The sequence below is a fragment of the Fundulus heteroclitus genome, chromosome 24 (genome assembly GCF_011125445.2).
Source record: "Fundulus heteroclitus isolate FHET01 chromosome 24, MU-UCD_Fhet_4.1, whole genome shotgun sequence".
NCBI classification, from domain to species: domain Eukaryota; kingdom Metazoa; phylum Chordata; class Actinopteri; order Cyprinodontiformes; family Fundulidae; genus Fundulus; species Fundulus heteroclitus.
Genome location: NC_046384.1, coordinates 11,994,902 through 12,008,785, shown reverse-complemented (window position 1 = coordinate 12,008,785; position 13,884 = coordinate 11,994,902). Strand labels below are relative to the sequence as shown.

At 41.3% G+C, this 13,884-nt stretch overlaps 1 protein-coding gene across 5 annotated transcripts in view; it reads left to right on the top strand.

The window, feature by feature from the left end:
• Positions 1-13,884, top strand: part of LOC105921453 (protein FAM184A) — a 78,561-nt gene that overhangs the window by 58,610 nt on the left and 6,067 nt on the right. For 2 of the 5 annotated variants that reach the window (XM_036128457.1, XM_036128458.1), the window contains 4 exons: positions 274-420; positions 561-678; positions 3,076-3,180; positions 10,893-11,254. In XM_036128457.1, the coding sequence (XP_035984350.1) occupies positions 274-420; positions 561-678; positions 3,076-3,180; positions 10,893-11,254 (732 nt within the window). Of the gene's footprint in view, positions 1-273; positions 421-560; positions 679-3,075; positions 3,181-10,892; positions 11,267-13,884 lie in introns of all 5 variants that reach the window. The other 3 variants (XM_012857169.3, XM_036128459.1, XM_036128460.1) reach the window with 3 other exon arrangements.

The window sequence follows — 13,884 nt, the reverse complement described above, 5'->3', positions numbered from 1 at the left end:
TCTTTAAGCTTCGAGGGACTGAATTCGCTCCAGCTTTTACTTTTACTGAGCCACATTCAGTTTGCAGCTGCACATCTGCTGTCGTCCAGTCAGATTAAATGAAACGTGTAAGTGGTCCGTAGCTGGGGTTTAGTTAAATTACATTAACTAGAATATCATTGCGGTGCATAAGTTCCTGTTATGAAGTATAAACTGGCGTCGTTATGCGACGTTGGAGCAAATCTGCACCTCGTCTTGTGGACTGATGCTGAATTATGTCTGCCTCGGCTACAGGGCTCATGAGCAAGACCTCATAAAGAGGCACGAGAGGGACCTGGACGAGATGAAAGTAGTTCACCACAGAGAAGTGCAGATCATGCTGGCCGACTTCAACAAGGCCCAGGAGGTGCTCAAAGACAAGATTTCCGCTCTGCAGATCCTGTAAGTCTCAAAAACTCCTTTGTCGGGTCGGTCCGCTGTATTTTAAGGACGATTCTTTTTTTAAAATTTTTTTTTAATTTATTTTAAAGCCTGGTTTGCTATATGTTGATCCCTTCCTGTTGTCTTTCTTTTCTGTGCAGGTTGGAGGGTACGGAGGAGAAGTTGAGGAACAGAGAAAGCCGACCAGAAGATCTCCACCTCATAGCAGAGCTCAGAGAGATGGTGACTGAAAGAGAAGCTCTGGTCAAAAAGCTGGTCGTAAGTAGACTTTATAGCTCCTAGTTAGCCTTGAAAAGTGTGGAAAGCGTTTGATTTAGTTTTTTATCATGTTCCAGGTCTGAATAAGTAGAGAAATCAACAACAAAATTTGAGTTTCCAGGCTTTATTCCTACAAGAAAAAGATCTGAAAGATAAAAGATCAGAAACAAACAAGCAAAAAACAGTCCTTTCCACATGTATTTATATTTAAATTTTATTATTTATCTTTATTTGAGTTGGGTTTAAGCGGGTTGCTCATGATCCTTTTGTTAATTTCCATCTCTGAAGGTCAGAAGTACGTGTAAATATTCTTTCTTTTATATATATATATTTTTTAAGCACAAGTCAACCAGAAACAATGCCCAAAGTTGCCAAAGATTGATGGCGTTAAATCTGGAAAGGAAACCTCAAGCATCAACACATTAATCAATAAAAAAAAATAACAAAGGGAAAATTTAAATGGTGATTTATCCAGAGAAGTAAAGGAAGTCTGGAGGCTGCCTGATAGCAGTAGAGATAGAGACCTAACAAACCGGCACAAACAGCTTTGTCACCAGAATACTTTAATTTAGGCTTTTTTTTTTATTATGGAAGCAATGCAGTGGTAGGTAAGTCCCACTGTTTTCCACATGATCAGTCTATTTCTTCACCATCAGGGTATACCAATGCTACAGTAATGTAACTGTGAAAATCTTATTTTGAAGACACAGGATGTCCCACCGCTCACCCTCAGTAAGCCATTTGCAGCTGGTCACTTCATCTAAATACTACACGTGTGATGGAAGGAAGAATCAAATGTTCTGTCCTTCATTTTGCTCAGACTTTCAGAAAAGTGAAGCTGGCAGAGTTAAACGTTGGTACAAGAGATCATTTTGTGCTGATGAACATTGTGGTTATAAAGTGGTCGCTTTGTTGGTCTGGCTGTTGACTCACTGCTTGATCTGCCTGGGTTGTGTCTTCTTCTCTAAGCTTTGGGTTCTTTTTTTCTATTAAATCCAAGATCCCAGTTGTTAAATACTAGGGCTGGACGATGTAGAGGAATAAAATGGAAATCATACACTGAAAAAACAGAACTAAAAATAAGTAAAATTTTCTTGAAATTAGTGCATTTGTCCCTGATTTGAGCAGGTAAATAAGATTATCTGCCAATGGAAGGAGTATTTTTACCCCTAGAATAAGATAATTAGATATCCTGCACTTGAAATAAGTTGATGGAGATGAGTTGTTCCTGTTTAAGTGCAAAAATCTTATTCCATTGTCAAATTATCTTATTTACCTGCTCAAATAAAGTACAAATACACTAATTTCAAGAAAAACATTACTTCTTTTGGTTCTGTTTTTGCAGTGTATCAATCAATATTGATAATTATCAAAAATTTCAGAAGATATATTTAAATGCAGCCCTGACCGTTTTATGCTGTTGATTAATGACCTATTTTTAAATAAAGAACACTGAATTCAAACTCCACCCTTTATTCAACCAACTTTTTACCAAAACTGTAAGTTTTAAAAAAAGAACATGTGCTCTCTGAACTGAATCTGCATTTGTGATTGGTTGGGAGGATGTAATGACTGTAGTATCAACATACATGATAGGCTAGAATGCAAAAGGAAGGAACATCGTTCTTCTATTGAACCACACATCTATTGATCCTTATATGTTGTAAATGAATTATAATCGTCCAGCCCTATTAAATAGTTTGCTTTCCAACTTAGAGACTGTTTTCTAAAGTTTCACCTGATGTCCCATCGAGATCTTTGTAGCAGAAGTGCTCGCTTATCCTTTTTCTGTGTCAAAAACAATAAGTGGGTCATACACCCATTTGACATGTTTCGAGTCGTTTCGTGAACAAAACAATCAGTTCTTTGAGAAGTCTTCAATCAGCGCTAAGGGTTATACCGTCATCCATATATGGTAGTGCCTTCCTGCTTTAGTGGGCAGCTCTTAAAAGGCCAATGTTGTACACAAAAAGTGTGTTTTTAAAGTTACTTTTATTAAAAAATAAAATGAAAGGCGGACTTTAAGACATTTATAGATTTCTTCTTCTTCTTGTCTACCTCATTATAACATGATGCTCTATGTTGTTTAAACAATTTTCCTTCTTTTTAGATCTTTGGCCCCTCTTAAGTGTGTCTGGGGGGGAAAAAACTCAAATTGGTGAAAGTTTTTCTGAATGAAATATATCCAGGATGTAATCAAAACTTCAAGAAAAAAATTGATGTTTTTGACTGTGGATTTTAGAAAATTGAAGCGTTTACAAGTACCAAAGGCTAGGTACAGGTGGATCACCCATTAGTCGTCTCAGTGGCCCATATTTTCCAGCCTTTTTAAAGCGCAACGACTAATTCATTGTCATAAGAACTTGGATGAATTTTAACTTGAGCTTGTTGTTTTAGGATGACAAGAAGTTCTACCAGCTGGAGCTGGTGAACAGAGAGACGGGCTTCAACAAGGTCTTCAATTCCAGTGCCAACGTTGGTGTCATCAACCCTCTTATCAAGGTGAGTGGGCTCTTCTCACTCCCCCAAATTAATTCAGCAAATCCCCACCATAATCCCAATAACTATGATAAGGCTCTGTGTTTCTCTTCTGGGCTGCATAGCGCAGGTTAGCCACTGTTGCATGCAGGGAACAAAATCCTGAAACGAGCTAGCTGAGGAAAAATTTAAGGAAATTAGGTATGAGAAGACTTCTGTGTTCCTAGATTCTTCATCCAGATCATAGGTGTCTGACTTTTTAAATAGAAAGTGTCTATAGGTTGGGAATAGCTTTGATCATAGCTTCACTCGTCATGTTTGAAAAAGCAAACCTTCTTTTTATTTAATAACAGATTTATGGGGGGGAGGAGAAAAATCAACAGTTCTTGTGCTTCACTTAGTTTCCTCGTCACGGCATTCATACTCAGCATTCTCTCTCATTGTGTCAATAAATCATACATCACGCCATGTCAAGATCCTGATCTCCCATTGTCCAGATAATGAGACAATGAAGCTCATCCCAAAAAAGGATGTGAGAAAACAAAACAATAATAGAAACATCTCCATAGACAGCTTGACTTTCATCCTTCACCATATAAATCTCTTAGAGCCGGGGAGTCGAACTCATTTCTACATTGGGCCACTTTGACATCATGAAATCATTAAAAGGATCGGTTGCACATGTATAGATGACACTTTTGATTTCATTCATTTAAAATATTTAACAAAATGGACAATAACTTAAAAGTAGCATCCTCAGGCTCAGTTTATGCAGTTTATCTCCAAAGGAAGTCGACATTAGGGTGTTTTATACTCCAAAGTCTCATCATTCTGCGTCACTTTTTCTCTTTTTGGACATTTCTGGGTTATTTTAATGTGTCGTGGGAAAGCTACTGGAAAGTAATGGCAGGATGCTGTTTCTACAGTAAAAAATAAATAAATCAACATTCGCTACAGGAGGGACAGTTTTAGCCACTTTCTACAATTTAAAAGAATAATATGCCTCTACTTTATGACATGATATGCCTTTTTTGGCTCTTGAGGGCCGGATAAATTGCCTCTACGGGCCGGATTAGGCCCGCTGACCTTGAGTTTGACACGTGTCCTAAAAATTAAAAACGCGTAGCATAAATCTTCCTCTGAAAAAGCCCTTCTCTTATTGCTTTTGAGACGTGCTTGTGTACAACACTGCATTACTCTTCACACAGACAGAGAAATCTCTGGTTCACCATCTTTCATCTCTTTCAGGATATTAAACTATAGAAAAGGGACAAAACAAGGTTTTTATGTTTTTTCTTTTTCTTTTTTTGCTTTTTTTCCTTCTTTTTTTTCCCTTTTTTCCTCTTTTTCTTTCCTTTTTTTTCTTTTTTTTATGGTTTTAAAGCTAACTCTGGTTTTGAAGCAAACACTTTACAGTCTGCCGTAATATGTCTCATTAAAGGGAAGAAAATATATATCAAATTAAAACCAAATTTCAAAGCTTTAAGAAAGGGCTCAGTCTCTAAATTATGCAAATTATGAGGTTTGAAAAGAAGAGAATTATAATAGGCAGTAGTTGATTCTACTAATGAAATCAAGGTTTATTTTCTATTTCTTTATTATTTTAAGCCTTTTTGACATGGGTTATAAAATATTTGCAGAATTCTTCCATAGAATTTATCTAGGACCTCTTATTACTATGAAAATAGGTGTTTACAGACTTTCTGAATGCTACAAACTGCACTTGCACTTTTTTTTGATTGCACAATTGCTAAATTTTATTTGCAGAGTTTTCTTAACTAGCCAAAAAACTTTGTTAATTTAGCCTAAAGGTCATGTAGTTCCAATGTGATGCAATTCCAACTGTGTCAGAAAAGTAAGTGAGCACAATGTAAACTTAGCACAAAAACCATAAAAGCATGTTTCATTTTTTTTTTTTAGCTGCGACTGTTGCTTCTTTGCTTTAAACTTTCCCACAATTGAAAAAAAAAATCCGTTAATTCTCTCTGAAACGGTGTTAACTTTGCAAGGAAAATGCATTTGTGGGCTGCATACATGAGAAATTTGCCAGATCTTCAGTGCCAAAGGCAATAAAATTATTCTGCGCTTGATGGAGAAAGAGATGCCATCCCACAGCAGGGTCTGACCGAGCTAGTGACCAGTATAAGGAGGAGGTGTCAGTCTGTTATGCACAGTTCCCCCCACACCCTACTGAGACCTGTGGTTATTTCATCAAGCTTCAATCATCATGCCAAAAAAATTAAATAAAAAATACACCAAACAAGATTCAGCAGCAGAATAAGCTCTTAAGCATTGGCAGAGAGAATTTGGCACTTTTACTTCATGGCTGCAACCGTAAAAACGTGGCACAATTTGAAGTGAAATTGCCGTGTTTCCCAATGCTCTAAGATTTATTCTAACTCTGTTGCAAAAAGGGACAATGTGAACTGAAACGCACATTTCTTTTCCTTGTCTTCAGTTCATTTAGCGGTCCCCCAAGGAACACTTCCATCATACAGAGCCGAGGCTGTCCCCATGCATCTTAGCGTAATTACCCATCATTGATCTGGACTGAATATGGGGAGCTGGAACAATAGTTTATCTACATTGATTATACTTCTGCATTACACTGAAATTGATCTGCACAACACAGGAGACAGCCTGAACGTTAGTCTTCTGCACTCTTATAGTGAAGCGTTTATTGTTATCTTGTTTTTTATGCTTCTAATCCTGCATGTTGTCATAGTGCGCACAAATTGATCTTGTCTTGCTTCGAATCCCGCAGCCTTTTGTGATGCCTTCACACATTGTTGCATCCAGTTTGTCACAAGGTCTGATATCTGGTTGCAGAGCTGCTCGTCATCCTTTTGTGTTTGTTTGCACACAGCTGTCACAGCCGACGCCGTTCAGAAGCAATAATGCTCAGTTTCAAGTCGCAGTGTCAGCTCATCCTCCTCTCATTCTCTGCCCCCCTCACTCTGGGTTGTTTGTTTTAAATAAGAAAGCGTTCTCCTTGTTCTCAGCTACGCCCAATAGCTGGAAGTGGAGAATTAGAGAATCCCTGATTCTGGCTACTTCCTGAAGCCACCTCCTCCTACAACAAGGAAATATTTGACCCGATTTACGTGGCGATAATAATGAGGAACAGGCTGTTATTGCTCCTGGTGTTGCTGGTGTAGCAATAGAACTACTTTTCCCATAATGCCCTACTGCTCACATGATGCATATCATGTTTGCCAGAGTTCTGTTCTTAATCGCAATCTCGCATCTTCATCATCACACGACTAGAGCAGAGGTGTCCAAACTTTTGGCATGTGGGCCGAAATTCTGAAGTCAAAAGTACTCGAGGGCCAAAAAAATGGATAATAACGATAAAAATAACCCAGAAATGATGTTGTGATTCTTTTACCTGCTTCACAAAATATGACGATTTCAATTAAACAAATTATTCTGAGTTTCTGAAGGAAAAGGATGTTAAATCACTGTAGATCCAAAGCTAAAAACGGGTTTTGCACATTTGCTTTATTAAAAGATGGTCAAGCAGTTTGATAATTATGTTACACTCAACTGAAAATAAAAGAAACCTGAATTATTTTTGGTCTCGCAATATGAGAACTGGATTTGGGTCGGTATTTATTTTAAAACACTGTATTTAGCTAATTTTAATAAAAATGTGATGGAAAAAAAGCGTTAAATGCACAAAAATTTGCCTCTGAGTTAAAGTCCTCAGACAGATGAGGTCATATTTACTATTTAAATATTTAATATTTAATATTTAAATTAAATAGAATGTAAAAAGCGTGGTTATTAAAACATGAATATATTGTGTTGTACCAGATGTTTTCAGCTGTAAGATGAAAATCTGTCTGCATTAATTTTAGCCTAATAGAAATAAAATGTTTCCATCTCCATCAGCCAAATTTTTCCAGTAGACCAAATGCAGTTGGGGGGGGGGGGGGGGGGGCGCACTTTGGTCATGCCTGGACTAGAGCAAGCTTTGGGCTTCCTCCCACCCATCGCCGGCTCAGTACTGCGTCTGGGTCTCGCCTGCATGCAGTAACCTGTGCGTCTCGCCCCGCGCTAATTTAATGTGACCGCTGTTAAAACCGCTCCTCCTGAAGCCGGACTAGAGAAGGCGCTTATATTCCAGACGTTTCTTTCACTGATTCACCTTTTGTCTCGTCGCAACCACAAACCTCCATGTGTTTGTTTCTGTTGGGATGTTGTTTGATTTTACCAGCATAGTTGTGAGACTGAAAAAATTATGCGTGGTTTTTAAAAGTTTTTGTAAATAAAAATCAGAACCACCTGGTGCAAGTCATTCTGGGACATCTAAGAACAGATTATTTTTTATTTTTTTCTCTTCTATTTTCCAAACTAGCTCAGGTTTGGTCAGATCGGATCTAGAGCTTCTGCGAAGGCCAATTGTCAAGTCTAACGGCAATTGGATTTAGGTCTGAACTTTGACTAGGCCATTTCCTTGCAGCTCTGGCTGTATGCTCAGGGAAAGTGAACCTTTGCTCCGGTCTCCACTGTTTTGGTGGCAAATAAAGGTTTCTTAGCTCAGCTGTGACCAACTTCCCTGTCCCTGTAGAAGAAAAGCATCTCTGCACCATGATGCTGCCACTGCTGTGTTCCTCCTAGGTTTGTTATTTTCAATCTTAAGAGGAAGACAGTAGCGGCATTGTTGCATACAGCAAAATCAAATGGCTTTCCCGGACCCTCCTTTTCATAAATAGCAGGACAGCCTAATAAATGTCGTATTAACAGGTTCTGAGCCGTGAATCTCTGCAGCTCCTCCAGAGTTGGAATGCAGGGTCATGTCTTGGTAGGTCCGTGGTTGTGTCTTCCTCTAGCGCTGTGAGATGTTCACCTCTTTGGATGAAGTTTGATAATCTAACCCTGCTTTAAACATCTTCACATCTTCATCCCGTCTGCTGGGATGGTCTTCACGATGCCGTTTGTTCTCCAGCAAACCTCAGAGGCCTTCAGAGAGCAGCTGCTTTTGTACTGAGATTAAATCCCATTCGGCTGGACTCACTGCTAATTAGATGACTCATGAAGGCAGTTGGTTCTTCTGGCTTTTATTTAGGGTGCTGAAAACCAATGCGAGCCAGACTTTTAGCTTTTTTTACCCTTTACTTTTTGAAAACTTTTTCCTTTCACTATAATTATTTGCTACTTTTTGTTGGTCCATCACAAAAAACTGTAAAAAAAGCCCAATAAAATACGTTGTGGTTGTGATATGACAAAATATTTAAAACACATGTTATATAAACATGTCTATATCAGCCTTATTATAGCTTTATAAAATCACTTCTGGCATGTTAGGAGTACTTCCCAGTCAATGTTCGATGCTAATGCTTCAAAAATATCTTTATTTTCTCCTGCTGTAGAATTCTCATATGGACTTAAGCCAATTATAAGGTCTGGAGTAAATGTATATCCATGCAGCCTATATGATTTAAAAGACTTAAAACTCCTGGAGATATTAAATTAAAGTGAGTCTAGTCAAGTTTCATCCCTGAATCAAATAGGTCTGATTAAGGGAAAGAAAACCCAGCTCACGTTCTCATGCCGGACCACTACAAGTAAACCTACTATAATGCATTAAAATATGGCAATTAATTTATCACTTTCAGCTGTTTCTTACCCTCCGCCGGCTCAATGCTGAGCTCGTCACAGATGGCAGAAGGTAAAAATCTTGTGCTGCCTCCTTCAATTACGCAGAGCTAATGAGACGAGGAGCAACTGGAATAGTTTTCTAAGAAGTGGAGCTGAAACAGAGCAGATGTTGGAGCGCGTTGCATCACCTTGACATCAGCTAAGAGGCAGCGCTGCTGCAGAGCCGAGGACCGTCTCCGTCTCCTGCTTCGGTTTGTGGCAGAGACAGCTGGGGATGGATCGTCTTAGATGGACGTTCTACATCCACGTTGGTTGAAATGGGGAATAACTGGACAGTATCAGTAGCTTACTTGTTCTTTATAACCATCGCTGCTTCCAATGAAGTCAATAAGTGGTTTACATCCCAGCTGGCTTTTCATTTCTGTAAAGGGTCTGTTGTCATTTACTCATAAATACATGTTCTTAAAAAAATAGAATTAACCTTCTCAGTGTGAACTTTTCTTTGAACTGAGTATGATATTTTTAATTACTATGGTATTTTTCTTATGTTGGTTTCCTCTGTGTCTGCACGCTTCCGTTTGACTTTGACTTTGCTGCTGGTTGGCCTGAATCTGCCCACTGAGGGACAATAAAGGTTGTTTCTCACTCTCTTCTGTTCTCAGAGCTGAAGGCAACCAGAGTCCGTCAAATCTGAATTACTGTCAACCTAAGCTGCTCTTTATCCGTCCGTCTACCCATCTAAACTCATTCTGTCCATCCATCCATCCATCCATCCATCCATCCATCCATGCTTGCATTCATTTACTCATCCATCCATCCATCCATCCATCCATCCATCCATCCATCCATCCATCCATCCATCCATGCTTGCATTCATTTACTCATCCATCCATCCATCCATCCATCCATCCATCCATCCATTCATCATTCCTTCATCCATCCATTCATCTACTCATCCATCCATCCATGTATCCATCCATTCATCTACTCATGCATGCATACATCCATCTATCCATCCATTCATCTACTCATGCATCATCCATCCATCTATTCCTGCATCCATCCATTTATCTACTCATCCATCCATCCATCCATTCCTGCATCCATCCATTTATCTACTCATCCATCCATCCATCCATTCCTGCATCCATCCATCCATCCATCCATTCCTGCATCCATCCATTCATCTACTCATGCATGCATGCATGCAATCATCCATCCATCCATCCATTCCTGCATCCATTCATTCATCTACTCATGCATCCATCCATCATCCATCCATCCATTCCTCTACTCATGCATCCATCCATCCATTCCTGTATCCATCCATCCATCCATCCATCCATCCATCCATCTACTCATGCATGCATCCATCCAACCACCCCTGTCCCATTCTATCTATCCATTTGTATTCACCCATTTATTACTCAGCCATTGTTTTTTGGTGCCTATCCATCCATCCATGCTTTCATCCACCAGGCATCCATCCATTCATCCATCCTCTGCTTTTTGTAGAGTTCTACCTCCAGCATCTCAGATCAGAGAACTCATTTCCTTTTAACACATAATAGTAAATACTGGATGACTATATTATTCTGTTGTGTTTTCTCGAGACGTTGCAGTTTTTTGTTCTGTGATAATTTAACTCTGCTTTTTCCCCCCAGAGCTTAGGACATATAAAATATTCATTCACACAGTTTTGTGCTTTTTGTTTTGTTTCATCAAATGGGGGGGGACGTCTGACAAGTCCTCGTGTTTTGTTTTCTGTATAAAAATGCAGCAGAATAAGGTCAGAATTTTGCACAGAGCTCAGGTTTTAAGCGAGCTGACAAATCCTTTCTTTTTTATCAGCCGTGCTATTAGAGCATCTTTGTAGAACATGAGCCCTGAGTCATAACTGATGGGCGCACAGAGGAACAGAGCTGTGAGTTTGCCTGAGGCTTTAGAAAGCTTTAGAAGAACAGATAAATATCCCACCTAGGCCCATTTATTGAGACGATTCAGCCGAGATCAGCCTGGAGGTTCTGCTTAAACCAGAAATGTTTTGCTGTTAAATCCATTTAAATCATCCTTTAATCCCCGCCAGCTACAGATAGCTAGCATTCATGTCTTGCCTTTCTGTGTGTCTGTAGTCAAAAACAGGCAGCCAATCAGATCAGCGCCTCACCAGCTTTCCTAGCCATTCTGCTCTCCGATTCGTCAGCCCTCCCACCATGAGCCACGAAGGCCAGGAAGAGGGGGGGCGGGAGGCGGAGGAGGTAGGACCGGGAGGCCGCTATGCGCTTCCTCACTCCCCCCTCCAGAGGTCCCTCCCAAGGTTTAAGAAAGCCCTGCCACTGTTCAGCCCTCTTCCTCCTCCTCCTTCTTCTTCTACTCCTCTACCTCAGCATCCTCCTCCTCCTCATCCCCCACACCATCCCATGCCGAGCCTCGCTCCTCCTCATGCTTCTCAGGATCCTCTCGTGCAGCATCAGGGCCTGCAGCGCTGTGGGAGGTGAGAAACGATGTGAGTTCCCGCCGCCGCTGCAACCGTTCACTTTGATTTGACTGCAGATGATGTGTTGCCGTTTGCGGCCCGCTTTCTTCCCCCAGACGCTCCCCCGGCCCGCTGGATGCAGCCTGTGGGTGTTTGAATCGAACATGCAGCCATTGAACATGCTGCCATTGAACATGCTGCCATTGAACATGCAGCCATTGAACATGCAGCCATTGAACATGCAGCCACTGAACATGCAGCCATTGAACATGCAGCCATTGAACATGCAGCCACTGAACATGCAGCCATTGAACATGCAGCCATTGAACATGCAGCCATTGAACATGCAGCCACTGAACATGCTGCCATTGAACATGCAGCCACTGAACATGCAGCCACTGAACATGCAGCCATTGAACATGCAGCCACTGAACATGCAGCCATTGAACATGCAGCCACTGAACATGCAGCCACTGAACATGCAGCCATTGAACATGCAGCCATTGAACATGCAGCCATTGAACATGCAGCCACTGAACATGCAGCCACTGAACATGCAGCCACTGAACATGCAGCCACCGAACATGCAGCCACTGAACATGCAGCCATTGAACATGCAGCCACTGAACATGCAGCCACTGAACATGCAGCCACTGAACATGCAGCCACTGAACATGCAGCCACTGAACATGCAGCCACTGAACATGCAGCCATTGAACATGCAGCCACTGAACATGCAGCCACTGAACATGCAGCCATTGAACATGCAGCCACTGAACATGCTGCCATTGAACATGCAGCCACTGAACATGTAGCCACTGAACATGCAGCCATTGAACATGCAGCCATTGAACATGCAGCCACTGAACATGCAGCCATTGAACATGCAGCCATTGAACATGCAGCCATTGAACATGCAGCCACTGAACATGCAGCCACTGAACATGCAGCCACTGAACATGCAGCCACTGAACATGCAGCCACTGAACATGCAGCCATTGAACATGCAGCCATTGAACATGCAGCCACTGAACATGCAGCCATTGAACATGCAGCCACTGAACATGCAGCCACTGAACATGCAGCCACTGAACATGCAGCCACTGAACGTGCAGCCACTGAACGTGCAGCCATTGAACGTGCAGCCATTGAACGTGCAGCCATTGAACATGCAGCCATTGAACATGCAGCCACTGAACATGCTGCCATTGAACATGCAGCCATTGAACATGCAGCCATTGAACATGCAGCCACTGAACATGCAGCCATTGAACATGCAGCCACTGAACATGCAGCCATTGAACATGCAGCCACTGAACATGCAGCCACTGTAGCAGGGATTCATTCATCCCCCTGAGGCCGCGCAGGTTTTCACGTTAAACACGCAAACTTTGCGTTTCTGAGGGATTTTTTATGTGTACGACCAATAGGAAGAGGGAATGCAGCGTTGCATGTTCCATCCAATGGATGGATATCCTACAACCATCATCCAACCATATGTTAGTCATCCAACCATCAGTTTGTCATTCAACCATCTTTTTGCAATCCAACCATCTGTCTGTCATCCAACCATCATCCAACCATCTGTCATCCATCCAACCATCTGTCTGTCATCCAACCATCTGTCTGTCATCCAACCATCATCCAACCATCTGTCTGTCATCCAACCATCATCCAACCATCTGTCTGTCATCCAACCATTTGTCTGTCATCCAACCACCTGTCTGTCATCCAACCATCATCCAACCATCTGTCTGTCATCCAACCATTTGTCTGTCATCCAACCATCTTTTTGCAATCCAACCAGCTGTCTGTCATCCAACCAGCTGTCTGTCATCCAACCAGCTGTCTGTCATCCAACCATCTGTCTCATCCAAACATTTGTCTGTCATCCAACCATCTGTTTGTCATCCAATCATCATCCAACCATATGTTTGTCATCCAATCATGTTTGTCATCCATCCAACCATCAGTTTGTCAATCAACCATCTGTCTGTCATCCAACCATCATCCAACCATCTGTCTGTCATCCAACCATCATCCAACCATCTGTCTGTCATCCAACCATCATCCAACCATCTGTCTGTCATCCAACCATCATCCAACCATCTGTCTGTCATCCAACCATTTGTCTGTCATCCAACCATCTTTTTGCAATCCAACCAGCTGTCTGTCATCCAACCAGCTGTCTGTCATCCAACCATCTGTCTCATCCAAACATTTGTCTGTCATCCAACCATCTGTTTGTCATCCAATCATCATCCAACCATATGTTTGTCATCCAATCATGTTTGTCATCCATCCAACCATCAGTTTGTCAATCAACCATCTTTTTGCAATCCAACCATCTGTCTGTCATCCAACCATCATCCAACCATCTGTTTGTCATCCAACCATCTGTTTGTCATACAACCATCTTTTTGCAATCCAACCATCTGTCTGTCATCCATCTATCCATCCATCCATCCATCCATCCATCCATCCATCCATCCGTTAGCCCTTCTTATAACCATGTGTGAGCCCAACCATCAGTCCATTAATCTCAGTCTGTCCATTCTTTTTCCATCCCTCTATCATCCAACCATCATTCCATGATTTGTTTGTCTGTCATCAGTCCATCCAGCCGTTCCACAAATTGTGAACGGCTT